Here is a 27,158-nt window from a genome sequence, read left to right as displayed (position 1 = left end):
AGCGACGAAATGCCCTGGATTTGGCGACCTATTTTTGTGTCATCGAGTTTCTCGTTTCCAGCTGTGTCGTTTGTCGCAATCAGTCTGAAACGATGGCAGACCGTCATCTGGCAGTGGATGAAGCGGATGGGCGGAGTGGTAGCAAGGACGGTCGGTGTGCATTAGCTACTGGGTGCTCGAAATCTCAGATGACCTTTGATGACTAACCGCACTAAACGACGCCTCTGCCTAAGGTGATGTAGCTTAGGCGTCGACAAAATGGCATTTTGGTCGACGACTCGACGTGGACGTGGATGGTGGAGAATTCCGGAATGATGCCACACCGACGGCCTGGGCCGACTGCAGGGACGAATGGGCCCCGATGGCAGGATGCGGGTACCTCGGCAGCAGTGCAGCACCGCCAATAGAGGGATAGACAACGGACAGGGCGAGATACGACCTCGGCGAGAGGGGTTCTTCAGTGTTTCAGTTGCTATTGCTGTTGCTCCGTACCTAAGGTCGGCACGAATACACTGTGCCTACCTAGGTAGGTAGCCAAACAATGCGCCGTGGAAAGCCCGCAAGTGTTGGGGTCGGACCCGGACACATGGCATGAAGCGGCCGGAAGCGCCTCGGCACGCGCAACGGAGTCGACTGCCCTTGCAGCGAACCACGGATATCGGGCAGATCAAAATTCGGGGAGGGGGGGACAAAACCAGGGGCAGATAGGGAGCTGATCCGCCCTGCCGTGTCTTGGGGGCCGGACCGACCGATGATGATTAGTGAGCGATATATTATCCAAAACTCTAAGTCTCGGGGCGACAGGGCGGGCAGGCGGATGTCGAGGAAGGGGGGCATGTTGCGTCGATGGGGTCCGTTTCAGATATCGATGTGTGATGTATGCTGTCTGCAGAGTCGAGTCGGGTTGTTCGTGTCTTGGTGCCGGAATGAGAGAGAGAGACCGGCCGAAATGGTATGGATATCTCGGAGCTGAGGCATTGAAGTGGGCCGACATCCGTAGGACGGGAAGTAGATTGGCAGTTGATGATAGCGGAAGTGTTGTGTAGTGTTGACAATCGCTGCGGTCATCGTCGATACCGAGTTCGGCGGATCGGGGGGGGGGGGGGGGGGGGGTTCCGTTCGCGTCAGCTCAGCTTCAGCTCCAGCCGGCAACACGAACAAAACTTGGCTTGGAGCCGAAGTTCCTAGCAAAGAAAAGTGCCGCAACCCCCAACCGGCACAGTCAGTTGGGGAATTGAACTCTTGATCGGGTTTGGAAGTTGGAAGTCGGAGGTTTGAGAGTTGGAAGGCGGAGGGGCCTCCCGAACACGCGTCAAGGAAGGATCGACCGAGCCGTTGTTACTCTGATCCATTATTCCGACTTCACTACGTCCACACACCTTGACACGAGCCGCAGATTCTCCGTGCTGTGGCAGCAACAATGGATACCTGACGGAGTAGAGCCGTGTATACCTCATGTAATATCTGTACCGTACATCGGTACCTTGCTTACCTTAGGTAGGTAGGTAGACAGACAGTAGGTAGTCGAGTGCCTTCTTGCATAGGTTCCACCATCTCAGGGTAGTGGATGATGATGCCTTGCCATCGTCGCCTCACTCTCACTCCAGGTACCTAGTAGACTCTAACCAGACCCCAACCAGTCTTGACTCCTCGGCTTCGACATCTTCTGTGCCGCACTGCACCTGGACGGCTACACCAGTGTGGCTTTTTGCCGGCGTTGACCCGACACCGCTCATTGACGCCATGGAGCCCATTCTTACACCGCACTTCTAGCGACGCGGCGTACTATGGCCACCGACTCGAGCCTCCATCGATCACAACGCATCGCCACGACGCGAGCGCAGTGCGGCATCAGCACTGCGACTGCTCGAACTCGGCTGGTACCAGGCACCAACATAGTGTATGGCTTGTCTAAGGCAAATGCGCTTGCTTGACCGGTCGTTACTGACCAAACGGACCAATGGCGAGCCGACGACAATGCAAATTGAGTTGAACTCCACCGGGCTGAAATGGCCTGCTGCCCACCATCCAGTCTTTTGACAATGGGGTGACATAATGACATTATCCAGCAACGGAAGGGAGGGTAAGGGAAGGGGGACAAGGGTCAGCGCTTAACCCAAAGACCATTCGAGGTATTTTTAGCTCGTCGTCCCCCAAGCCTGATGCTGTTGGCTGACTGCCCACCCACACCGGCGACATTGAGACAGGGATGCCGACCCATGCCCCCCCCCCCCCATGAGGGAAAAAAAATAAAATTCAACAATCTGTCAACGGCCGCGGCATCCCCATTTGTTCAAGTCTTGTTTGGCCTGTCTAGGCTACAAGCACGAACGCGGAGAGGAACCGACTGACGTCTGCCATGCCATTCAGGCCCACGAGCTGTGCACTACTACATCGCATCTGGCAGTCGATGTGCGCCACAACCGTGACCAAGGGAAAAATTTGCATCTCGATGTCAATTAACGGCTGCCTAGGAAGGTAGGAACTGAAAATTACCTTCAGTACTGTGCTACATTATGCGCCCCACCTCGGCAAAGCCCCTGATGGGAGACAGTTTGGAAAAGAATCAACCCCATATCATCACGTCCTGGGTTTAATGGGGATTTGCGTACAGTCTCTTCGGAGTACGTTAATAGGCAACATGTAGCAGAATAGACTTTTCAAATGCGTGGCTGCTGCGGAGAAGCGGTCAAAAAAGCTGGCAATGAATCCAAATTTTTTCAGCCTTTGGATTTGCCCACTTCCCCATCCACTCCATCTGCAATACTTGACTTGCACTCAGACGACCACCCGGTCTGAAGATAAACATAGCTCTTGACATCACAAAGAGCATCCGTCCCGTCCATATCGACCCCTTCATTCCCCTTCTCCGTTTTGGCGTCTGAATTGCATCTTCGAATCGTTGATCGAAAGTCCAAATCTCCCTGTAGTGTCGACCGGCCCGAACAATCACTTGTCTCCCAGAATCGTTCAGATCATACACCCGGACTCCAGATACCATATGCGTACGACAAGGGCTCTGTCGGTTCAAATCTCACTTTAGGTGGTTGTATATGAAGAGGCATCTAGAATTCAATCTCGACTCCGTTGCAGGACAGAAGGCCGTCCCAAAATCAGTGAGAAGGATATTGGCTTCAGGGAGTAAAACTCATGTCGCTAGGTTTCCCAAGCCAGATGGGAGAGCAAACGTGTGGAGGGGCACTTGGTGACGCGATTGGCTGTAGTGACGGCACACGAGGTGTGTCCCATTTGGTCCGTCGGTTTGGAAGCGATCCAGCACCGAAGGGATCAGGTTGCTACCAAATCCCCCATTCTCAAGCGCGGAAATCCGGGCGAGGATTTCGACTTCGTCGATCTGCTTTTACAGAGGGCAGTGGTGGGTCGGCATGGTGGAGATCGAAGACCCGACGTTGGGGTTCATGCTTGCAAGGGTTGAACAGGGCCCCCCGAGCAAATAGTCGGACAGTACAAAAGACTGAACGACGCATATCTGCGTGCGGCGAGCAGTTGAGGAACAATCGACGAATGTTGCTTAGCGAAGAAATGCCGAGTTTACACAGATACCGAAGAGTGCTCTAAAGATAGGTAGTGCATGGTGCAAAGGTATGGGATGACTACTTCCTTGTACACAGGTACCAGCCACTCAGCGCAAGGGCGACCGGGCGAGCTACAGAATAATTCGGCAACTGGTATTCAACCACCCGGTACCTTGCCACTGCCACCCAGACTCGTCTGCAGCCGGGTCCAACCAGTTGGTCATGTCAGTGTCATCTGAAGTTCGAGCTGCCACAGTGCTGCTCCTCGAGCCGCGAACCACGCAGCTCCTTCTCGGTTGGATGCCCACCTTCCGCAATGCCTACACTGCCCGCGCTGGTGGCAACCACGTTTCTGGTCCCCTGCCTAAGGTTAGTAGGTAGGTAAGTAAGTACCAGTGCTACCTGCTCGTTACCTTACCTAGGGCCAGATCTCCTCCAGGATCGACACCAGCCGGGCAACTGCCAGCCACCGACACTGATCGTACTATACCAGTCCGGGCTATCAATGGTGCTCTGCATCCTCACAGCCTCGCTGCAAGTCATCGGCGACGACTTCATGTAATCGATTTGATCGTTGTTGACTTCCCGGCATGGCTGGGTGGAACATGGTCCGCCTTTGGACTAGCCATTCATTGCAAGGCAACGGCCGAATCCAGGTCGGTGCTTTGACAGGTTCATCATGTCAAAGCTTCTCAGCTGCTTGTTGGATCCCAGGGAAGCGGCCCGTGGCGTGTGGGATTCATCGCGGTTCCTGCGAACTAAAGCATGTCGGGCATGTTCAGCACATGGCGTGGCGTGGGATCACTCCCGTCAACGACTTTCCACCAATGGCGCATCGAGGTGGTTGATGGACCGGGGCCTTACTTCAGCCGACGAGTGGGCTCTGACCACGACCACGACCCAACATGTCGTGTTTCGATGACATTTCTGCAATCCGAGATTGCAGAGACACGGATCTTTTGGTGTGCACTCCACCCAACACTTGAGGGTGGCAGCGCAGTTTGTGCGATTACACGGGTTACAGAGTATTCAAGCCGCCTCTGCGCGTGGGGTAACCGCAACACCCACGCGACGCGGCTCTGGATATCCGCACTCCCGTCCAGTCCAATTCACCCGCAGGATTCGTGGCTCAGCCTTCCCGTCACGCACATCCCATCACAATCGCCAGACTCAGCCCCCAGTACCCACCACGGGCGGCTACACTAGAAAGAAGTCGGTCTCCAGCCCCGGACAGGTCCCATTTCTCGACTACCGGCCAAGACCAAGAGACCATTCACGCTCCCCGAACTCAAGGTTGATCCTTATCGAGCGACGCGCCAGGCGCCAAAATTAGCGCAGCCGACAACCTGCTCCAAGACATACACGCAGTTTCCCTTTCCGGAAGCCCAGCTCCTCGCATTCTGCACAGGTTTTCTCCTTGCCTCGCGCGAACATATGCGCCGCGCCTCGTGTTCAAGCTTCGGCTGAGTGTACACCTGCTTGACGGCATCGAACCCCCCCACGATGTCGCTTACGCCCAGGCATCAGTAACCACCCCCCCGACGACCTGTGACATCATGTCATCTGCATAGCTGTTCCTAAATCACGGATGGCTGTAGATATGCAGGTACCATACCTGAACTCGGGCTGCGGCGAGCCTCGCCCATGTGCTAAGCGACCGACCAGGCCGGCATGCCTTGCTTGAGGAACTTGTGACCGTCTTAGCTCAGCCGTGCTGCAACCTCGAGACTCAGACCCCAAACCGTGAGCTGAACGGTAGTAGCAACGTCGAATCTCGTGTTCCAAAATAACGGGCGACAACGGATGGCCCCGAGAAGGCAACAAGTGCTGTGCCTCAATCGTCCACGGCCGTAAGGTGATGTACCGTTTCTTCGCCATTCGAATCAGTTGACAACCCCGAGTTCGAGCGGAGGTGACCTGGAATGACACTGTCATGATCGAACATGGTGGAGATAGCAACGGGTGTTGCCTAATCTCTTGCCAAGATGATAGTCACTACAGCTTCCAACAGAGAGGGGCTAGGTTGTGGCCGCATACACCCCACCCCGCCCCGGGAAGCAAGGTCTCGGAATCCTCCAACCTTTACCCGCATAGCTTCCTTGGAACAGCCATACAACAACCTCCAAGTCTCTTCAACTCGACGCCACTCCGCGAGACCCGATTCTTGACCTAGGCCCGGACTGCAACCCGTGCCGTACAGTGTACAGTACCGACAGGCGGAGCCGATGCGCTTAGTCTCCAGGCAACCGTCTTCCGGGAGTTGCTGCGAGCTCTTACAGACATCGCCACCAAACCACAGCCGTCCTCGATGGGGTCATGTCTTCTGTCAAGCCGACCCCACGGCCCATCGGTGCAAGATTTCAGCCTCTCGCCGCGCCCGAGAGGCCTGGACGGGCCCGCTCGTCGAGGAATGAAGCTGCCAATGCCAACATGAAACAAGTTGCTGACCCCCAGGGAAGCCAGGAAACCGACTGGATCAAGTGGGACCTTGGTCAGGTTGATGAGACCCTACACCAACGAGACTTGTTAGGCTTTCTTCAAAGGTCGAGCTCCTTCACGCCACACACAAACACACATACATCGTACACACGCCCCCCTCCTTGATGGAAGCAGGTCCAGCCCTGGAAGTGGACCCCCCTCAAGGCAGGCAGACGGCTCCAACACCAGAATTGGGCCGCGGTACGGCAATGACGAGATCTGACCCGCGTGATCAAGGCGAACGAAGGAATCGAGATAAAGCTTCTGGGGGGGCCAGCACGGAGCGGTTCCTGCCTGTTGCGCCAGACTCGTGGGGCGCGGGGTGGGAAGGATGCGGGATGAAGCAAGGGGCAGCCAACGACCGCGACGGCTTCTTTGAGCCGGGTCTATCCCTGGAGTCCTCTGTTCTCGCTCTATCCGGTCTTGTGATGCGATGAGGCGATGGTGATGCCCCCCCTTCCCCTTCCCCCTCTTGCCAATGTAGGTCCCGAGTCCGATGGGGGGAGAGATTGTTATCGCGGGTACGGCCGTAAAGGGAAAGCCGCGCTCGACAAACCAACGGGTGGCGGGCGGCGCCCCCAACCGTCAAGAGATGAGAGATCGTTGTTGTTGTTGTTCTTTGGGGTTGTCCGTTGCCGGACGGGTATCATTCACTCCGACGCCCGTCCACACCTATTCGCTGCTCGACCGTCGTCGTTATTCGGCCGTGTCCCTGTGATGGACGGGTACCATCAGCTCGCCCTCGCCGACGGCGTCGCAACCTCCTGCTGCAAAAGAAACCGCTCTTCAGACGACATCCATCGGCCCGCCCTGCGTGTAGGACATTGGGGAGAGCTCTCTCGCCCGCGGGCGCGCAGCAAGTGCGTCCGTTCGTCAACACGACATGTCCATATCACAAATGTTTACTTGCATTCGAACCCCTTTGGCAATTTAAATTGGCTTTTCTCTCTCTCTCTTCTCTTCATACCTAGATAGATAACATATGTAATAGTGGCGGATCTCTATTGGGGAAGTGAGGCGGGCGATTCCTTCTCGTGGATACTTCACTCCCCCCATGGAGGAACGAACAACGGTAAACAAGGATGAAAAAATAACAGTCGAAACGCCTTTGTCACTCTGTCTCTGACCCTCTTACCCCGTCATCGATGAGAAACATAACAATAATAAATACAGCAGTAGCCCAAGATGGATTTCCGGCATCATGTTTCGTTTTCCGATGTGTATAGCCGTTCAGTCTTTGTTCTTCTTCCCACTTCGCCCCATCAGTCAGTCTTTCGCACATGGACAATGAGATCTCCATTCCCATACAGCCGTAATTAGGTTACTGGGTAAGGTAGGTTGGGAGGGCAATGTCGCGCTGGCTCACGCTGGGCACAGCGTGCCGTCGATAGTTCTGGCGGTGATGATAAGCCAGCCAACTTGTAGAGCCACGTATTATGAGGCGCTGGCCGTGGCGGCGGCCGACTGTTGCGGGACGACGCGTCCGCGGGGGCTCTTGCCGTCGCTTTCGGAGTCGTCGTCGCTGTTGCGGCGGCTCGGGCTGTCCTGGTCGCTCCTCTTGCTCTTGGTCATCTGCGGAGCGGACACACGTTAGCAAATCTCGCCCCAGTGGATCAAGTGTGACGGACGTGACAAAAGAAAAAAAATTGAGGTTGAAGAAACTTACCCATGAACGAACACCGCCGACGAGGCCAAGGGCGTAACCCGTGATAAAATCGTTGGACTGGGTCGCGGCGGGTGTGCCGCCGGGGGTAGTGGGGATCTCGACGCTCAAGCGCGACTTGCTTGCGTTGGCGTTGGCGGCGGCAAGGAGGTCGCCGTTCTGGATGTACGAGGTACGGGCGGCCGGGGCGGGAGACTGGGGACGCGATGCGGGCCAGAATTGACGGAGCTCGCGAGAAAGTTCTTGGCCGGTGGTGGACCAGTTCGTGCGGATATTATCGCGCAGCTCCTGGACGTGGCGCTTGAGGTCCAGCTCGTTCTTCTTGATCCAGCTGACGTTGAGCTCCTGGCGCGAGGTGCCACGCTTGAACTGCCGGGCAATGTACTTTTCGTAGTCGCGGACGATCCTGATTGGGGGGACGGAATGTTAGCCATTGGGGTTTCTTCGAATCGCAGAGCGGAGGGGAATGGGGGACAAGAAAGAGCCGGGGACCAAACATACTTGGTGATGATTCCCGTCGTGCTGACGCCCTCGGTGCGCTGAGTGACGAGGAACTTGCCGGCCTCCTTGATGGGGCGGTAAATGTCGTCGCCTTCGTCGGCACCATAAGGCAGGTCGTCATGGGCAACGTAGTCGATCTTGTGCTGGTCGAGGAACTCGGGGGTGACGATCCACGGGCAGTTCTCAATGACCTCGTCCACCCATTTACAGTGGCGGACCGTCTCGGCGCGCTCGGCGCCAGAGAGGACTGTTAGGCCCTTGCGCTTGTGTGTCTCGGCGTCGCCCGTGACGCCCACGATAAGGTACACATCGGGGAAGGCCTTCTTTGCTTGCTCGAGCTGGCGCATGTGACTGGATGACGGGACGGGTTAGCTTACACATTGTACTTGTACGGGGAAAAAAAGGAGGGGAGACAGAGTGCAGGAGAAGAGCTGCCGACGTACCCGAGATGGAAGAGGTCAAAGACGCCGTCAGCATATACCCTAACGGGCCTGCCGGCGGGAGGGTCGTTGGTCCGGAAGCCCACAGGGTGTGTGAGCTTGCCCGTAGGCGGGGGCGGCATCGCCTCGTCCTTGTCCTCATCCTCCTTTATCGAGACCTGCTTGCGACTGTTCTTGCGGCCGACGCGCTCAGCGATGTCGACGCTGGCCTCGGTGGTATCGCTGGGCTCGCCCGGGTCGAGGGAGTGGTCTTGCGCCGCGGCGGCAGAAGTGGCGGTCTGGTTGTTGGTGTTGCTCGTCGTCTCGTGGGAGCGCTCCGAGTTGGCACGCTGACGCTTAGACGGGTGGCCGGCGGAGGTGGAGTCGGACTTGCGGTGGCCGGCGAGGCGACCGGATTCCGGGGCGGTGCTGTCGCCCTCCTCTCCGGAAGCGTCGCGCGACGAGGCCTGGAGGGCGGCGTCGGCGGTGTGGGCGGCGTCAGGCATGCTTGTAGGGTTCGTTGTGGCCGTCGTCCGTTTCCGCTTGCCTGCTGCTGAGGAACCTGAGGGGGAGGACATTGTGATGCTTGTGTGTGTTGCGTGGGACTGGGAGGTCGATGGTAGTTATTTAGCGGTGGAGGTAATTGTCGTTTGACCAAGTCCCTCTCGCTCGCACGTGGAGTTACTATTGGCGAATTAGGTAAGGAAGGGGGCTATGGGTCGAATTGGAGGCGTTCCCAGGAGATCGACGGACTATGTCGTAGGCTGGTAGGGTAGTCAAAAATTGGCTTGCAAGAGGTAGGTTGCTTGGATTGGGACCTGGTGTCTCTTTTTTTTCCCCTTCCTCGCGGGTGTGTGGGTGTCGTGCCTTGGTTCAGGATGTTAACAAGGGTGGGTGGAGGTAATGATGATGATGATGTATGTCGTGGGCGTATGAACGGACCGAGACACGGATCTGGAGAGCGAGCGAAGGAGAGAGAGGACGAGAGAGGGCGAGAGGACAGACAGGACGGTGCAGGGGGGCAAGAGGGCTGGGCTGTGTTGGATGTGTGTTTGGTGTCCAATGCCAGCGAAGCAAAGCTGCTGCAGACCAACGCAGGCGGTGGAAGAGAATAGAAACGTACGACTTGAGCGGTTACGGGAAGGCCAGCCCAGTAGGAAGTGCTCGGGTGAGTGAGAGATTGCAAGCTTGATCGGAGACGAGCAGACCAGATACGCATATGACACGGAACCAGACCTGCAGCTAGCGGTGGTGGGGGGAGAGTCTACTCCGGACGGACCACGGGTTAAAACTTTAAAGGCTGGTTTTGGCAGTGTAGATGACGGGTTGTGGACTTGTGGTTCGAACCAAAGCCAAAGAGGCTGGACTTATGACTACAGAGTGAACTATCGGAGATGCGTTGCAGACTCTTCAAGCGCGCGTGAAAATGGAGGCTGGCGTTGGCAGAAAGAATGCTTGCGTGCCCGCGGGAGAGACAGACAGAGAGAGGTTCCTAGACCAGAGCTTTTCACCCATGGATGACGCTCCTTCCTGCTTTACTTTAGTAGCAAGTAGGCACAGTCGCGTGTCACGCACGACTGGACAAACGCCGCCACCATGTCCATCCGCATACATAAAAATAATTAAAATCATAACGATAAAAAAAAAAAAAAGACCACGGTTCCAATTTCAACGCGAGTATGCCACAGCAGCAGTGGCAGCAGGGACAGCAAGCAACCTTGTCTTTCCTCTCCTATTTTCAACGCTCAGAGAGACAAACAAGAGAATTCCGGGCCCGTGTTTGCGCCTCCCCCTTGTCTCAAGTCCCCATTGTTCGGGTTCCGGGGGGGTAGCTTGACTGAAAGGGGGGGAGCATGAAGACCCCGACCCGAAGGCAAGGGCAATTCACAGCTTGTGCTCGAATTGCTGTCCCAAGCTTGTGCATGCCTGCGCCTGTACCTACGCTCGTGCTTGTGCTTGAGAGAGAGAAAGGACAAACAAGGAATTATGTCGTAATTGGCATTGGCAGCGTTGTGCAAGGAAGTGGCGTCATCCTGCTGTGGCTTGAGCGGTATCCGTACACGCGCAATGCGCAAATGCAGCAATGCACGCACAATTACGTCGCGAAGGTCCTCGAGGCCCGGCCGTGGCTTGGTCTAGCGTCCGACCAATGGTTCAATCGGCCAAAGGCACGAAAACCCTTTGCGGGTCATTTCTGCCCGGCAGGGATGACGAGATTTCTGTTGGGGAGGATGTGGGTTTTTTTCATGTGGAGGAAGGAAGGGAGCCATCGCTTGGAAGAGACGGGGTACGTGTTCGTACCTACCATGATGGACGCCGCCAGTGACAGACTGACAGGCCTGCCAGCTGGGAGATGTCTTGGACCCGGGTGAACCTCGGATACGGATTCGGAGATAAGAAGCATGTCAGGTGACCAGTAATGGCTTTGTCACTGTCTGAGCATCTGTTCGCCTTAGGTAGGTAAGTACGGTCGGTATCTTACCTGTAGGGCTAGAGCGAAACGCATCGAAACTGCGGCTTTTTACGGTGCTTTCTTCTTCGACTTTCCATTCTCAGCTTCGGAAACCTTGAACAATGCGAGCTCCATCGAACCAATTTGGCCGATTTATGCGTCCTCTCGTTGCGACCCACTTCGAAGCGGTGTCCCCGCCGGGATGTAACGGATGCATGAATCGATTGTTTGCAACGAGATCGGGTAACTTCGAACGGCCGCGCGCCAGCCGCGGAGAGAAACGTTCGGTTCGGCCGGTGAAGTCCGTCGACCCGGGACGGGAGTCCGGGTGCGGGGAATTGGGGCGTGGCCGAGCGGCCCGGATGCCGGAAGTGGTGGGTCTCCGGTTAACCACCGGCGTGGTCCCCTGAATGGAGCCCAAAACCCGGCCACTTGCCGCGTCAAGACACAGACAGATAGATACGCCAAAGTCCCTTGCTGTTGAGGGACGGTCTAGTAGTAATGCACCTTGTTGCATTCTTTCTGTTATTTATTAACTTTTATCTAGCCTATCCACCACATCACACAATGATCTCAGGCCTGGTTCAGTTGACGATACCCGTCCTGTTGCCGAATAATTATCAATCAGAGGCGATGCAGGCATATTGCACGGAACTTCCTTTCCAAGACATTAGTCTTCTCAGCCAACCTTTTCATGGGCTTCTTCAGATCCGGCAGTTTGTTTGGAATGATTCAAGCCCAAGTGTCATTGCCTCGTCCTTCCCCATACATCTGCCCATCAAGGTCCTCAACCCATATCGGGGCTATCAAAAACACCCAAGACAGGGATCACCACAACCACCTTCGCCTCTCATTGGCCTTGAGAGCAATGAACGGCTGGCCATCAAGGTATCACGGTTCCAGCTGATGACAGACTCCCTCGGTGGGCTGAGAGATGGCACAATGGGCATCAAAACCCCCCCCTCGTCTCCCGGCGCAGGAGACGACCTGCCTCGCTACCTACCCCTCTTTGCTCTTCGTTACCCCGCGAGAAGTGCTCATTCGTATGTTTCTTGGATAGTCTGCTATGACTGAAAAATTCATCCACGACGTCGTCATCATCGGCGCCGGCCCTTGTGGCCTAGCCGTGGCCTCCCGGCTGTGCGAGCACTCGCCCTCGGCCCTCTTCACGGACGAGGAGCATCAGCGGTATCACTGGATCCGCAAGTACGGCCGTCGTATGCCCCTGAAAAACAGAAGGAACGGCAGCATCATCGAGAAGAGGACGCCGAGCCAGGGGCAGCGTTACTCGACGCTTGTGCTGGACGCCACGGGGGACGAGTGGCTGAGCCGCTGGAACCGTCTCTTCAAGACCTTCGACATCACTCACCTCCGCAGTCCCATGTTCTTCCACGTCGACCCGAGCGATCGCGATGCCTTGCTCGCCAGGGCCCATGAGCGGAACCAAGAGCATGAGCTCCAAGAGCTGAGGGCCTGTGTCGGCAAAGAAATAAGCAAGCACCTGCGCAAGGCGAGGCTTAAGTCGCGGAACCCAAAGTAAGTCCCACCCCCGGACTGCCGGTTCATCCTCGATCTAACGTGTAACCAGACAGCATGCCGTGGTAGAGGTGGACGAGCGAGACCGAAAGGACTACTTCACACCACCCACGACCCTCTTTGCCAACCACTGCGAATGCATCGTCGACCGCTACGGCCTCCGCGAGGGTCTCATCCAGAACGAGAAGGTTGAGGATATTGAGTACCGCATCATGAAAGAAGTGTCCCCGGACACGAAGCTCTTCGCGGTCCGCACGAACAAGGGCACCCACTACGCGAGAGCAGTCGTCCTCGCCGTCGGCCCGGCCAACGCGCCCACAATTCCGCCCGTCCTGGGCCTCGACAGCGAGGCCTGCTCGTCGGCGACGCCCCCGCAGGTCTGCCACAGCATGCAGATCCAGACGTTCCCGGACCCGGTGGTACAGGCCAAGATCGCCGCGCGCAAGACGACAAACGTGCTCGTCGTGGGCGGCGGCCTCACGTCGGCGCAGCTTTCGGACCTCGCCATCCGCCGGGGCGTGACCAAAGTCTGGCACCTCATGCGGGGCCCTTGCAAGGTGAAGCCGTTTGACATCGATCTCTCGTGGATGGGCAAGTTCCGCAACGTCGAGCAGGCGTACTTTTGGTCGGCGGACTCGGACGAGGAGCGGCTGAAGCAGATCCAGAGCGCGCGGGGCGGCGGCAGCATCACGCCGCCGTACCAGAAGCGGCTGAAGCAGCACATGGCGCGTGGGACGCTCGGGCTTCACACTAACACGAGGCTCGTCGAGGCGCACTACGACGCGGGCAAAAAGGTCTGGGATGTCAGGACGGAGCCGGCGGTGGAGGGGATGCCGGGGATGGACTACATCTACTTCGCGACGGGGGTGCAGACGGACTACGCGAAGCTGCCGTACCTGCAGACGATGCTGAGGGAGCACCCGATCCACGGGCACGGGGGCATACCGTGCATCACGGACGACCTGATGTGGTCGCAGGACGTCCCGCTGTTCGTCACGGGCCGCATGGCTGCTCTCAGGTTGGGTCCCGGCGCGGCCAACCTCGCGGGGGCGCGAGCGGGTGCCGAGAGGGTCGCGTGGGCGATCGAGGATCTGCTGCCGGAGCGGACGGGCGACTCGTTGGACGATCCCGAGATGAACGAGGAGATGAGGTTTGTGACGGGCAGGGGGAACCGGTTCGACAGCCTAGTGGCGGCGGGGGGGGAAGACTGTTGAGCGAGAGAGTCTCCCCGATGAAGAGATGAACGAATCCAAGTTTAAGTTTATTTTTTTTAATATTTTTTACGAGCGTATGTTGTTATTGCTTAGGTGGTTAGGTATTCCAAGCATGGTCCGAAGCCCATGTCTCTCGTGTCCCCCAGATCGCTTTACGACAGACGTCTTGTCAGATTACTATGTCTCTCCCACAACACCACGAGACAACCAGCGCTCTCTGCGCAAACCGACGGGATCACCCGCATGTCCGAAAGAGTGGGGCGCGCACCGTCCGGCGCATGTTGAAATGAAGGACGGGGACATGCGCCGGGCTGGAGTGTGGATGACCTGTGCATCCCCCCCCGGATCGGGAGATCCAGCTCCGCCTCGCCATCCGATTCGTCGGGTTCAAAAAAAAAGCCAAGGGATGTTGCGCGCGCCCAACGAATCGAATCGCCACCGCGTGTTTCTAAGACCCGTGTTTTGGGAACGAGATTCAATCTACGGGGGGAGGTCAGTCTTATATCCAGAGAACGGACGTCATGAGCCCCTGAGACACACACACGAACACGACGGAGATGCTTGGGGTTCTTAGAAATTTTCTTCTCACCCCGTCATCCACAATTTATTCCTTGGTGGGAATCCTGAGATCCATCCATCCTCCTCTCTCCGGCTCCTCTTGCTTCTCCTCCTCCTCCTCCTCCTCCTCCTTCTCCTCCACCACCGTCGCTCGCCCACCGCCGCCGCCTTGGCGCATGGCATGAAACGGAGCGCTTTCCCCTTTTCTCGACACGAGAAGCGGGTGACGGCTTTTGGGAAATTGAGCCGCCCGCCGCACCGCCCCCCACACAAGTCCAGCGTCTCCTCGGGTCCGGGGAGGGGTTTGTTTCCTTCTTTCTTGGGTGATGAGCATTTTTCTTGGACTCATTTTCGCACCTTTGTCGCTTTCTTCCCCCCTCTTTTTGCTCATTTGCTCGGCGTCAAGCGGATCGCCCAATCTCGCTGCAGGGGGGGGGGGGGGGGGGGGCTACTTGTATACTCTTTCACCCTGTCTCAATTGGCGCCCCCAGATTTTCCTAAACTCCCCCCTCATTTCTGACTTATATCCAGCCCTCATTGTCCAAGTCGAGAGGATGCAAGTTTAGTTAATGGGATGATTATCGGCTTGGAGACCTCTATCATACTGCATTTCTGCGAAAACCTCGTGACGTGTCCAGTGTGTTGGGCATGACACTCAAAACATTGAATTTTTTATACCGTGTTTTCTTTCAAATTGTGCATCGGTGCGACCTCGAGAGGGACCGCCTTGGCTACCTATCTCACTCTCGCCTATACGGTATAGTGAGTCCACCCGACGAGAAACTAGTCTTGGCCGCTTGGTGAATGATGTCTAAGTGTGTGTGGGCTTCCCCATGCAGGTACCCGCATGATATCACTGGAAAGAAACGACTCGCCCACAGCACAAGAGATTTCCCTCGCGGCGGTGTATAGGAGTCCTTCTCAGGTGAGGCTCCAGTTCCAGTTCAGGTATCCAGCCGCGCCAATCTCGCGGTCTTGGCATGCTGATGGGCTTCTTGGCTTGATGCTCGTGTTAGTTGGATGAGGGAGATGCGATGCTGAGAGATAAAAAGGTATCTCTGGTCCGGTTCTCTCCCTGGGTGGTGAGCTTGGAGATTTGATTCCTCGATAGTCCTTCCTTTCAGTTCCTTCACTCTTTTCTTTGCAAAATAAAAAGCATCGTATCATTCGTTCATTCCATCTTTCGTCGTTCCTTTTGAACCCGGCATCACCATGAAGACTTCCGTGTTTCTCTCCCTCTCGGCGCTGAGCGCCGTTGCCGTCTCCCAGGCGACTCTCTACGGCCAGTGTGGCGGGTAAGTATTGCCATCCTACACGATATGCTTCGGGTCCCCTTTCTCAAGCACCGGTTCCCCTTTTTTTGAACACTGGACCAACATGGCTGACATGGCTCCTTCATGACCAGGCAAGGCTGGACCGGCCCGACCACCTGCGTCTCCGGCGCCCGCTGCGTCTCCTACAACGACTGGTACAGCCAGTGCGTCACCGGCGCCGACGAGGATGTACCCGTGGAGGAGGAAGAGGAGCCTCCCGTGAGTGGCAACGACGACGACGACGACGACAACAACAGCGGGGGTGACTGTGATGTTGGCGCGACGCCCTCGGCGCCCCAGATCTCCACCGTCGAGCCCACCGCCGTTCCCTCCTCGACCCCCGTCGCCGAGGCCCCCGCCACCACCTCCGCGGCCGAGACCGAGCCCGTCGTCTCCGAGACCGCTGCCGCCACCGCGACTTCGTCTGCTGCCGAGGAGGAGGAGGACCCCGTCCCCACCTCCGCGCCGGCCACCACCCTCGTCACCGCCACACAGGGCCCCACAACCGTCATCGCCGTTCCCTCCGGCGTGACCAAGACCCTGCCGCAGTCCTCCGGCGCCGTCGCCACGGACGAGCCCATTGCCGTCACCGGCGACTTCGACGGTGGTATGAAGCTCTACGACCGATCCCGTAAGTCCTTCAAGCCTCAGGCCCCTCCCCCCGAAGCAATGTTTCTTGAAAAGCAAGAGGTGCTGATGCCTTCTTCTTCCTCTCTCAACAGCCGCAGTTTGCAAGGACCAGTCCGAGACCGGTGAGAAGGACGCCATGTTCGTTCTCGAGGACGGCGCCACCCTCTCCAACGTCATCATCGGCCCCGGCCAGGCCGAGGGCGTCCACTGCAAGGGCACCTGCACCCTGATCAACGTCTGGCACTCGGACGTCTGCGAAGACGCCATCACCCTCAAACAGGACTCCGGCAGCTCGACCATCATCGGCGGCGGCGCCTTCAAGGCCTCGGACAAGGTCGTCCAGTTCAACGGCCGCGGCACCGTCACGATCCGCGACTTCTACGTCGAGGACTACGGCAAGCTCGTGCGCAACTGCGGCAACTGCAAGCAGAACGGCGGGCCCCGCAACGTCATCATCGAGAACGTCGTCGCCGTCGACGGCGGTGTGCTGTGCGGCATCAACACCAACTACGGCGACACGTGCACCGTCAAGGACACGTGCCAGAACGCCGGCAAGACCTGCGACCGCTACGAGGGCAACGACTCGGGCGCCGAGCCGAAGAAGATCGGCTCCGGCCCCGACGCCGAGTTCTGCTCCGTCTCGGGCCTGTCCGAGACCTGCTAGGTTTTCCAGTCTGCCCCGGTCGCCATCTTCTTAAGGGTATAGTGTGAGGACATCGGTGAGCCTTCCAGGCCTAGACGGCCGCGGAAGGCATGCGATGATGGTGGTTCTTCGTGTATACTTTTACGTGTGTATATCTTTCTACTGAATTCTTGAATCAGTAACCGCGGGGACTTACCCCTGGGTTTCCATACGGCATGTCTTCTCGTCAATTCAATTGTGAAATCGGGAAACCTCTATCTGGTTCACGACATGTTCATCGTAGGGAGAAAGTCGGGCATCTGTGTGATGTGGAATGTGAGCAGTTTGGTATCACTTGCTGTCGTTAAGCCTTGCCGGCCAATTTTGTAGCCTCAAGACGGTGATACGGCTCCTCAGTCCCGCAGAGACACGACTGGCGTAGTCTGTGAGAAGACGTACGTGTGTGTGTGTGTGTGTGTGTACCTTGAATTTTACAGTGGCTTCTGGGGTCCTCGATCGCAGGCCTGAATTAGCGAGGATGTGGTTTTCAGCGTTGCCTTGATATTCCACTTGCAGTGCATGATCTCCCACATACGACCATACCCATTGGAAAACTCGGGATCCCGTCCGCTCTCCCATAGATAAGCCAATGAGGGCCGGATTAGTAGTTGGGTCGGTGACGACCAGCGAATACCTGGTGTTGTATGTTTTTTTGTCCCTTTGTTGGGATGGAGGGCGCTAATTAAATTTTGAGTGAAGAAACATCACGCTGTTGTCACGCTTGACTTTTGGGCCTCAACTAACGCTGCTGTCACCTGGCTGCTAGACCAGCCTGGCCGAAAAAAATGCTTGTTTCCCCCTAGCAGCAGCGTACGGTATCTTTTATTCTCCGATGCCCTCCTAAACCCGTAAAGAGCCGAGATGGCTTCAAGAACCCTACGCCTTGCCTAGGTCTCTGTGTCTACCCCCTATCACTGGTGCCACTAATCATGCTTAACTTATCCCCTCCCTAGGCATTCCCACCTCTGAGACGTTGCTCAATCCATCTTCCTACAGCATTGGTATTACCATTTGATGGGCGTGATACCAGACACTTTGGACGTCTTGATAGGGACATGATCGATATAGGATATGTTGGGAGGGGGGCCTTACGCCTGGAAGACTAACCGTCGGTTGCTTGCCTGCTTCCTGCCTACATCATTACGAATGGGCAGGGTTCCAGATCACCATCTGCAAGCCGGCCAACTGATAACTGTTCCTTCCTTTATCCATCCTGCCGTCGGGGGACTGACGATGCGCGCCATTCTTGCTATGCCATGCCTTTGGCCCTGACACCGTCTCCCGTAGTTGATTACGGCTTCCTGACATGACATTAGTGCTGCCTTGTTTGGTTCGTCGTGGAAACATCGCTCTGATTCTTGTCTTGGACTCGCTCTCCATGTTGTGGCTGATTCGGGACTACCCAGGAAGGACATATATGTCTGCCTACCCCCCCCCCCCCCCCCCTACCCCCCCCCCCGGATATCTCCTCCTCTTCTTCATCCATCTTCTTCACCTGCCGTCGCAGCTGACCATGTGCCGCACGATGGTCAAGAGACCGTGGGTATGATAGAACTGGCGGCCTTTCACCAACCCCCGGTTGGTTCTTGTGCTGTCGGTATTGGGTCATGATTCGATGGGGAGTGGTTGGATAGCAGCAGTAGTAGTAGTAGTAGTAGTAGTAGTAGTAGTAGTAGTAGTAGTAATGTAAGGCCTTACAGAGGAGAATAACGCGTTGGTTATATGTATCAGGCGTAAGACCATTTGTATGACCCGTCCAAGGCGTTAATCAACTCCAAGTCCAATCACACAAGTCATTCACACATGATGCTTCCCTTCTTATGCCGACCAGCAGTGACCGCCTCGCCAACAAGCTCAAACACTGCGTGATGCCCGGCCTTTTGGACCAGCATTAGTCTCGCAACTTCAATCCTCCCGCCAAAAGGGACCGCAAGGTTGTGGTATCAGGAACTCTGCCGGCCGTGCCAAGTCAACGCCACGACTTGCGGCCTGGTCTTTTTTGCAGTGAATCTTTGCGGATGGCATGTGCCTGTAGCCACGTCTCGCTGAGCGTCTGGTCGCTTCATCCCCAACATTTGTGGCACATAATGGCCCCTCGGAGCTCTGCCAGAGGGGCCCTGGGGTCTATCTGATGGTCTCCTTCTCCCCAATTAGAGGGGACGGAAGGCCAGAGATGAATTTAGTCACCAATTTAGACCTATCTTCCAGTTGCCCTCTGTATTCTGCATCTCTCATGACATTCAAATCATAGACACGCTACATAAACCTACTATCTCAGCTCGTCTTCGTCGACCCTCCCTCCCCCCTGGGTCGGACCAACTTTGATGGCCCAACTTGGAACGAGCATTGAAAACCCGTGAGTCAACCTGGGCTAATCCGATAACCACCAAGCGGGGAACAGAGACCCTGCCCTCAAAGTACGATGTAGACCCCGAAAGCGTTTGGGCGTGGCGAGGAATCCGATATTTTGCAGATACTCAAAGACACGACAAAGTCAAATAGCACTACTCGCGCCAATCAGAGACGTCGGTAGAAAAACCACATACCCTCGCGTTTACGATTGAGCATAACTATATCACAGCGCCTATGGGGAAATCGCTCGAAGGAAGACGAGGGAGGCTGGCCACTTGCCGCGTATACCTGTCGCCACATATACCGATCGCCTTCATCTGTCTGGAACACAACAAGCCAGGGGAGAGTGGCTTACCTCATCCCCGAATCCGAAATAGGGACGACGTCAGTTCATCCGGAGGCCCCAAGATGGCTCTTGTACGAGGGGGGAGGTGGGTACGCCATACAGGAAGCTTCGTACGGGGCATACACCCACCTACCTGTATGATTGTTACCCGGTCCGCGCGGACTCCGTGTGCGACCTTCGGCCCCGTCTGGGACAGGAGGCCAGGGAACTGCCGACCCAGAACGCCGAAGGAAAACAGACGTTCCGGGCCATCCCTGCCGTGTACCCTCGCCCTCTTGAGATGTCCGGAGTCTCCCTGTTAATCTTCTCCCCCCCCTCCCTTCACCCCCCCTTCCCCCAAGCGTATCCCTCCCGGCGAAAAGCTCGCTCAAAGCTAAACACAAGGACCCCCGGGCACCGTCAATTTGAGGAGCGAGGAGGGCATCGGTGATGGGCTGACGGACCCTTGTCTGCCACGTGAAATGGGGAAGCCTCGCCGGGGCCGGTGGGCATGGAGATGGTAAAGTGCCGGTTGAGGCATGGGGGAAACGGATGAATGGGAGATAAAGTCTAACCGGACATGAGGATGAATCCGGGATCAAAAATTATCAAAAAAACAAAGGACACAACGTCATTCGTCAGTCGTTGCAACAACCACCTCGTCAATCCGAGAGGGGCAGTATTCCGAGTCCTCAATGCTGGATGACTGAGGCCAAAGAACGGACGAGCCGGCAAGGCTTCTCTCTCTCTCATACACGAGAAACATGGCATCATCGGACTGAGATGGGGTCACATCCGAGGTTGGTAAACGCATCCATCTGCTTGTGAGGAATAGAGTGTCTTCTCTTCGCCACCAAGTTTCTGGCTGGCTCATTCGCTAACAATCACCCCAAAAAAGCTAAAAACAGAACTAGTTTCACACCCCGATTTCCCATCCAATTTACCCCAAACGCCGCGCAATACTCCCCCTCATCATCTCTTTGTGTATGTCGTGTGATTTGAGTACGAGTGTGTGAGTGTGTGAGTGTGTGTGTGTGTGTGTGTGCCCACTTGCAACCTGCAAAAAAGAAGGAGCGACGGTGGGTTGTCGCGCTCCTATGTACAAAGAAAAACAAACAGAAACATGGCTCTCGACTGCCGGCTGTTCGTGCGTGTGTGATGTATCAACGGAATGGATGATTCCTGTCTCTCATCCCTTGAAGAGGAAATGGAAAATGCTATGTTTCAACCGTAGATCCCGCTTGCTCCCACGATTGGTATGGCCTCCGCCCCAAAAACCCCGTTTTTTTGCCCTCGATATGTACACTCTATGAAAAAGGGAAGGGGGGGGGGGGAGGTTTTTGTAAATGCTAGAAAGTTGGGCCGTACAAGCAGATGGAATCAATGTTTGCTCAAAAAGGGAAACAAAACCCTTGAACACGCTTCTCCCACGGCTCCTGATATCGATGACGGGAGGTTACTAGACAGGACACTATGGTCCTGGCTGTTAATGCCTTGGCCGCAAGAAAATATAAAAATGAGAAAACACGCGCTTCAGTTCCTCTCGCCCGGGTTCTCCCACTTGATCGGGTGCAACAACATGCTGCGCATGCACAGCCGACCCGAGCCGTCCCTGTGAGACTCCTCGTCCTGTCCTCCGCGGAGGGAGCCCTCGCCGGCGCGGCCGCCGTTGTTGCCGCGACCGTCCATCTGGGCGTACCCGAGCCACCGGCGCCACAGGAGGCCGGCGAACTCGGAGTTGTAGTACCAGCTCGTGCCTTTGTGGTTGTGCTCGTTCTTGAGATCAAAGGGGCTGCCGTGGCCACCCGTGGTGCCGTCGCGGCCGCCGTTGAAGGCCTTCTCGATAGTGCTGTAGGGATACCACGCCCGATCCAAGAAGACGGGGTGCGGCGCATAGGCCGCCTTGAAGCCGTGGTGCAGCGCCATGCTGGCTGGGAACATCTCGGAGAACATGCTGTGGTGCATCCGCCACATCTCCTCGTGCATCGCGGCGAGGAGCCGGCGGGAGATCCGCGAGGCCGTGACGATGGCGCATCGGCGCGGCGGTGGAGCGAAAACCATCTCGTAGCCGGTGACGTCCTTGGCGAACACCCAGCCGGACTCGTCCGCATCGAAGAGGGGGTTGAGCGTGATAAGGTCGGCTTCCTCGCCGACGCCGCACTCGGACGGATCGCCACCGCGGGAGCACGAGGGGGGTAGGATCGAAGCGCCGGCTTCCTCGCTCTTGAGCGACATGCGGCCGGGGAAGATCTGGGGGCCGAGGACGGCGCGGCGGCCGGAAGCGTTGAGCTCCTTCTCGACGATGTTGGCGAATTCGTCCCAAGACCCGTGCTCAGCGGGGATGTAGTACTTGGCCGACCGCTCCCAGAGAAGGGTCCGGGTCTGAGCCTTGGCCCAGGACCCGAGGCGGTCGAGAAGTTCGTAGTAAGAGCCGATATAGCGCATGTCCATCTCCCAGTTCCAGAAGTGGGCGTACTCGGGGTGCTGGAGGGCAAAGACCTGGAGGGGCATCTGCGCGCTCCGGTAGACGCCGTGGATGTCGCCATTGGACGGGTTCTCGATGGCGTCGGCGAAGTGGCCGGGGTAGTACAGCTTCATCTCCGCCTCGGACCAGAGAGTGCACATGGAGTGGAACTCGGTGGGCACGTTGGCGTCGAGGATGCTCTGGATGACGGACGGATCCGACCAGATGGGCGCCTCGTTGTCCTTGACGTGGAGGAGGAAGTGGACGGTGTACTCGCCGCCGGACTTGAGCGAGAGCTCCGAGACCATGGCGCGGAAGTTAACAATGGCGAGCTGGGTCCATTCGAACCCGACGTAGGTGCGGACGACGACGGCGATACGGTCCGTCTTCTTGAGGCCGCCGCTCTCCGTGCTTTCGGGCTCGCTGTGGCTGGAACCGTAGCTGCTATCCCCCGTGCCGTTGCTGAAGCGGGCGCTGTTGCGTTCGACGCACCGCTCCTGAGCGTCGCCCCAGTCGACGCGGCTGTAGTCGATCTTGCCAGTCTTGGCCCAGACGGCTTCGGCGCCCTCCTGCTCGGTATCCAGGCCCTGAGACGTGCCGCCCTCGCTGATGCTGTACCCGAGACCGTAGGGGCCATAGCGTCCGAAACGATCGAAGCAAACGTCATTGCGAAGGCCGAGCACAGTGTGCGAGCCGATGGCCGGGTCAGGCTGATTCTGAGGCACGCCGTCGAAGGCGTAGATGTCCGGGACGGCAACCTTGTCGTTTTCGTCGATAAAACATTCGCGGACGGGGTGGTATTCTCTCCGATACTCTGTAGATGCGTAATCCGGGTGAGCTGCGTAGGGGGTGGGGGCGGGAGGGGTATCATGGTAAATGGGCACGGCTGTGACCGGTGCCGGGAAAGAATTGTTGGGGTATTCGGGAGTGTGGTTGGCGATGGGGACGATGGACTTGAGGCCGTTGAAGTAGCCGTTGAGGCTTTTCGTGCGGTGTTAGTGAAACCGACTCGGCGGAGCTGGACACTTCCTGTGTATACATGTTCTGCGCGGGAACTCACTGTTTGAACTTGAGCCATGGCGGCATGTCACTGTCGATGATGAGGTCTTCCTCGGGCGGTGCTGGCTTGCCATGCTTCTTCGGGGAGTCCCCGATGCCGCCTATCCTGTAGTCATCTCCCAAGATCTTGCCATCTCGTGTGTATAAGGGCGTGTTGAGGTACGCCAGCGCGATAAGCATGGATATCGTCACGGTCCATATCACGACCCTACGATACAGGCAGTGGCCTAGTATCGCCCGCACCCTGATTTTCGGCTGTGAGATCGTGGTGGCTGGCGCGGGGAGGAAGAACTCCCCCTTCTCCGGGCTGGGTGTTGTGTTGAGTAATGAGTTTGAGCGGGACGAGCGAGTACTGGACCGCGAGCTGCTAATGGATCGGGTGGTGCTGGTGAGAAGAGAATGCGCTCGCTCCATGGTTGCCGGAGTGAGAGTGAGAGGGTTGGGAGTGGGTATCTGGGGTATCACAAAAACATTTGGTGATGGAACTTGGGCCTAGTGAAAGAGAAGGAAAAGTAAAAGTTCGAATGCAAAGAGGATATATTGAGAAGAACGAGGAGGGGATGGGTGAATGTTAATACTGTTAAGATAATGAACACAACTTTGTGCAAGTGACGTTTTTTCCGGCTTCCATGTCCAGATGCCGGCTCAGACCTCTCTCTTCTGGTCTTCAAACAAGCAATCTCCCTGCACAGAATGTTGGACGTAAAGAAGACACAAGCCACTTGCACATTATGCAACAGAGCGAGCAGATGGGACCGAACAGTCGGCAGCCAGGGGAGGGGGGGTGTGTGGGGTCTCGCTGGCCGGGCTGATCTGCGGGAAGAGAGGAGAGGGCTAGAGAGAAGTCGGTGTTAGCAAGACTGTTAGTTGGGACGTCCAGGGTTCGGGGGCCGCCGGGTCTCATTGCCTCTTTGGCTCTGACTTGACTGTCCACCATTCCCACGCCAACCTGTCTCAGCTCCCAACGTCGCGGGGAGCGAGAACAAGGATGGGCCATGAGCCGCCAAGCCAAGTACAGGGGGACCAATGAGCCTCAAGCGTTGCAGACGACCAAGTGCTTCTTCCATCCCTTCCCCAACTTCCAAGCCCATCATCGTATCGTTTGGATTGAACGCAGCTTGGCAGGTCCCGTATTCATGATTCGGGGACCAGCCTCCTCTCGAAAGTCCGAATGCGCGTCTTAATACGCCAGTATATAGCCTTACTGAGGCTATACGAGGAATTTGGGGGAAATTCCAAGCCGTTTCGTCCCCAAATCCGAGGTACAGAGATAGAGAGAGAGAGAGAGAGAGACAAAGAAAGATCTTGGTGAGGATACTCGGATGGCCGCTACAGCCGGGGACGTAAACGTAAGCTGGACGCGGGTTGGACGGACGAATGTGTAGCGCAAGCCAAGAAAGGCTTCGCGGACCTGTATCAGAGCGCACGGGACCGGTGCCTTGCGAGTAGGGAGTCGGAACAAGAGGAAGAGAGACTCGAAGTTGAGAAAGGGTTGCGCGTCCCCTGTGGGGCCCTGGCTTATGCGCAGTTCCGTCCGGTGTACGTCGTATGTGTACGTGTAAGGCCAGGAACTACAACCGTCTCCCCCCTCCCTTTCCCCTACCTGTACAGAGTACAATACAATACTCTGCCCGCGACACGCTGGTCATCAACAGGGAGGGTGGTTGTAGGCCGATGCTAAAGAAAGCAACGGGAGGTGAATTGTAGGGGGGGGGGGGGGGGGGGGTCGATTAAGGTGTCGACATGCAAGGAACGTGGTTCAAGCGCACGGTAGCTGGTGCATCTGAAACCGTCGACGTTGCGGCGTTGGGCGACGTTTCAAGCCAAGCTCAACCCACGTTGCGAGTCTGGCGGTGCGATTTGTCAAGGACTCTTTTAAGAATGGGGAAGGGGAAAAGGGGGTACAGGGGGGAATAAAGGAAAAATGATGGGCGCGGTCCTGGGGGAGAAAAGAGAGGGGAAAACCGGCACTGGAACGGCGTTGTCGCGGTTCGTCGCTCCAGCCCCAGTTCATTCCATTACATTCCGCGTGGTTGCTCTGTTGTCTCGCAGTGCTTCCATTTCCTCGACTGCGGCTCTCACTTACTTCCGGAGTCCCAGTGCCGGCAACCCCGTTCTGCCCTCCCTCCACCCCCGCGTCCATGATGCGGCTCGGGTTTTGTTGGTGTTATACGCCGCAGGCATGGAGGACCGGATCTGGAAGGCCATGGTCCGTCATCTGTGCCGCTGTGTCTCGTGTGTGTTGGCGTGTCGCGTTGTTGTCTCCTCTGGACGAATCCCCATCCATCTTTTGCTGGTCTGAGACTACGTCGTCGTCGTAATGAACGCCACCCGGAAAGCCATCTGACGGTGAGCCGAACGCAGCCTCGTCCACTCAGCGCCTTTGTCCCGGCACAATTAGCTTTGGCCTCAAGCAGGGCGGACGTCCTTTCTGTCGGGTCTTGCTACAATTTGTTCCTTGAATCGTCCGGTCCACAACATGGAAGTACTGTACTGCGTATTGCGCATTTGACTGGAATGGTGAAGGCGTGGGTGACCTGCCGGCTGCTGCCCTGCAATCCAGTACCGCCAGTACCGCCTGTACCCAGAGGGCACTCGCTCCCCCGTCACCACCGTGGAGGTTTCATCCGTATGCACTCCGGCCGTCACGCTGTCGAGGATTTTGCTAGACCCTGTAATGCTATTTGCAGGCGTAGTATTGTCATCTCGAGGTCTATGCGCTCCGCTTCTTCACGGATGGAAGAGCACTCAGCACAGACGTGGGGGTGTCCCGGCAGGGCAGGCGCTGAATCACTTGTTAGGATCTGAGCCATCATATTTGCCCCAGGTAATGGCATGAGAGCCGTTGCTCGACAAGTCGGCGCAACATTGTCAGAGGTCCATGGTTGGCGGGCTGACCAGTGTGTGGGTTGAAGTCATCAGCCTACCGTACGTCAAGTTGATTAATCATTCTTTTCGGCTTCAAGGCCGTGTCCTGTGGTTGCGGGAAAACCAAACAGCATCTTCTATCAAGGGGCTAGTCGTCCCACTAGGAGCACGCCACCATCGACGGAAGCCATCGTGGCATTTCGGCTCTTCGGCCGAGCGCCTCCCAAGCGAGGTGTTCGTCGCGAGGTGAGCAGCCAACCTAACGGCCTCCCACCAGGAAGCCAGCGTAGGAAAGAATGTCAGCCTTGCTTGGTGGAAGACGACGATGGTGATTCCGACGAGAGTCTAATAGAGGGTAATCAATATGCGTCATGCTAGCCAGGCCTTTCCGGCGCCCGCGTGAGCCGTAATTGCGGCATCGCGTCACCGTTTTGATTCTAGAGTTTTTTTCCGAAACCGAGTCCCCTGGGCTTCGAATAGAATGCCGTACAAGGTCAAAGCTGGAAACCATAGGATAACAGAGGTTGAACTATCGCTGACGTCAGTCCCGGCTGGGGGGTGGCATTTGCCATTCAGCCATTGACAGCAGTATGCTTGTGCCATGGTGTAATGGCATCTTCTGTCAGCTGAAATGGTTTAGAGAACACTCGGGAAGGCGGCCGGGCGGCCGGGGGACGAGTCGTGAAGGGTTGAAGAAGAAAGATGGTGTCAGGGCGGACGGGAGGGAGGGCATCGGCCAGGCCCTTGCACCGTTGGACGAGAAGTCTATTGTCGCCTTCTGTCTTTGCGCGCCGGCCATAACTCGTCCGAGTCGCAAGCAGCGAGTTGGGACTTTCCAGATAGGGCGAACGTCGAAACAGAGGATTGCGTGTTCTACAATGGGAAACGGTCCTCTGACGCGCGGTGCTTTCCCGCGATCATCATGCTTGCCCTAGATCTGGACTGTCTGACTGTCTCGATGTTTAGATGCACGATTGACTCTTGGCCATAAGGTTAAAGACGGCGCGTGGTGCCGAACGGACCTGGACGGAGCTGAGAATGCCAAGCACCAACCGCATAAGAGAGTGAACATGAGGGATTGGGAAAAAGAAGGAATCAAGCTGTCGAT

The 27,158-nt window shown here is 56.7% G+C and overlaps 6 protein-coding genes across 6 annotated transcripts; 4 read left to right on the top strand and 2 right to left on the bottom strand.

The window, feature by feature from the left end:
• Positions 1 to 4,710: 4,710 nt before the first annotated feature.
• Positions 4,711 to 6,963, top strand: CDEST_13953 (uncharacterized protein). The gene has a single exon (XM_062930109.1). The coding sequence runs from the start codon at positions 6,140 to 6,142 to the stop codon at positions 6,449 to 6,451; it is 312 nt and encodes a 103-aa protein (XP_062786160.1). The 5' UTR covers positions 4,711 to 6,139; the 3' UTR covers positions 6,452 to 6,963.
• Position 6,964: 1 nt separating this feature from the next.
• CDEST_13952 (Putative Cytidyltransferase-like domain, rossmann-like alpha/beta/alpha sandwich) lies at positions 6,965 to 9,897 on the bottom strand. Its single transcript, XM_062930108.1, has 4 exons — positions 8,622 to 9,897; positions 8,179 to 8,529; positions 7,681 to 8,083; positions 6,965 to 7,586 (listed from the first exon to the last, which is right to left on the bottom strand). Exons 1-4 carry the CDS (start codon positions 9,173 to 9,175, stop codon positions 7,449 to 7,451), a joined length of 1,446 nt encoding a protein of 481 aa, XP_062786159.1. The 5' UTR covers positions 9,176 to 9,897; the 3' UTR covers positions 6,965 to 7,448.
• Positions 9,898 to 11,963: 2,066 nt separating this feature from the next.
• CDEST_13951 (Putative L-lysine 6-monooxygenase/L-ornithine 5-monooxygenase, FAD/NAD(P)-binding domain superfamily) lies at positions 11,964 to 13,913 on the top strand. The gene is made up of 2 exons (XM_062930107.1): positions 11,964 to 12,585; positions 12,638 to 13,913. The coding sequence occupies exons 1-2, from the start codon at positions 12,116 to 12,118 to the stop codon at positions 13,797 to 13,799; spliced, it is 1,632 nt and encodes a 543-aa protein (XP_062786158.1). The 5' UTR covers positions 11,964 to 12,115; the 3' UTR covers positions 13,800 to 13,913.
• A 440-nt stretch (positions 13,914 to 14,353) lies between these two features.
• On the top strand, positions 14,354 to 14,877 carry CDEST_13950 (uncharacterized protein; the record flags this gene model as incomplete). The annotated part of the gene is made up of 1 exon (XM_062930106.1): positions 14,354 to 14,877. Exon 1 carries the CDS (start codon positions 14,539 to 14,541, stop codon positions 14,875 to 14,877), a length of 339 nt encoding a protein of 112 aa, XP_062786157.1. The 5' UTR covers positions 14,354 to 14,538.
• A 595-nt stretch (positions 14,878 to 15,472) lies between these two features.
• CDEST_13949 (Putative Cellulose-binding domain, fungal, pectate lyase PlyH/PlyE, pectin lyase/virulence factor) lies at positions 15,473 to 17,263 on the top strand. Its single transcript, XM_062930105.1, has 3 exons — positions 15,473 to 15,652; positions 15,763 to 16,301; positions 16,393 to 17,263. Exons 1-3 carry the CDS (start codon positions 15,570 to 15,572, stop codon positions 16,962 to 16,964), a joined length of 1,194 nt encoding a protein of 397 aa, XP_062786156.1. The 5' UTR covers positions 15,473 to 15,569; the 3' UTR covers positions 16,965 to 17,263.
• A 3,711-nt stretch (positions 17,264 to 20,974) lies between these two features.
• Positions 20,975 to 25,171, bottom strand: CDEST_13948 (uncharacterized protein). Its single transcript, XM_062930104.1, has 3 exons — positions 24,937 to 25,171; positions 23,184 to 24,859; positions 20,975 to 23,104 (listed from the first exon to the last, which is right to left on the bottom strand). The coding sequence occupies exons 2-3, from the start codon at positions 23,594 to 23,596 to the stop codon at positions 21,193 to 21,195; spliced, it is 2,325 nt and encodes a 774-aa protein (XP_062786155.1). The 5' UTR covers positions 23,597 to 24,859; positions 24,937 to 25,171; the 3' UTR covers positions 20,975 to 21,192.
• Positions 25,172 to 27,158: the final 1,987 nt, after the last annotated feature.

The sequence above is a fragment of the Colletotrichum destructivum genome, chromosome 9, assembly GCF_034447905.1.
Source record: "Colletotrichum destructivum chromosome 9, complete sequence".
NCBI lineage: Eukaryota > Fungi > Ascomycota > Sordariomycetes > Glomerellales > Glomerellaceae > Colletotrichum > Colletotrichum destructivum.
This window is presented reverse-complemented; position numbering and strand designations above follow the sequence as displayed.

Bases quoted from the DNA above. Each gene is read 5' to 3' on its own strand.
- CDEST_13948 (XM_062930104.1), bottom strand. From the start codon at position 23,596: ATGGAGCGAGCGCATTCTCTTCTCACCAGCACCACCCGATCCATTAGC. The intron at 23,105-23,183 runs GTGAGTTCCCGC...CCGCACGAAAAG, and splicing joins CCATGGCTCAAGTTCAAACA to CCTCAACGGCTACTTCAACG.
- CDEST_13949 (XM_062930105.1), top strand. From the start codon at position 15,570: ATGAAGACTTCCGTGTTTCTCTCCCTCTCGGCGCTGAGCGCCGTTGCC. The intron at 15,653-15,762 runs GTAAGTATTGCC...CTTCATGACCAG, and splicing joins CTCTACGGCCAGTGTGGCGG to GCAAGGCTGGACCGGCCCGA. The intron at 16,302-16,392 runs GTAAGTCCTTCA...CTCTCTCAACAG, and splicing joins GAAGCTCTACGACCGATCCC to CCGCAGTTTGCAAGGACCAG.
- CDEST_13951 (XM_062930107.1), top strand. From the start codon at position 12,116: ATGACTGAAAAATTCATCCACGACGTCGTCATCATCGGCGCCGGCCCT. The intron at 12,586-12,637 runs GTAAGTCCCACC...ACGTGTAACCAG, and splicing joins CTTAAGTCGCGGAACCCAAA to ACAGCATGCCGTGGTAGAGG.
- CDEST_13953 (XM_062930109.1), top strand. From the start codon at position 6,140: ATGGAAGCAGGTCCAGCCCTGGAAGTGGACCCCCCTCAAGGCAGGCAG.
- CDEST_13952 (XM_062930108.1), bottom strand. From the start codon at position 9,175: ATGTCCTCCCCCTCAGGTTCCTCAGCAGCAGGCAAGCGGAAACGGACG. The intron at 8,530-8,621 runs GTACGTCGGCAG...CCCGTCATCCAG, and splicing joins TTTGACCTCTTCCATCTCGG to TCACATGCGCCAGCTCGAGC. The intron at 7,587-7,680 runs GTAAGTTTCTTC...TCCGCTCCGCAG, and splicing joins TCGGCGGTGTTCGTTCATGG to ATGACCAAGAGCAAGAGGAG.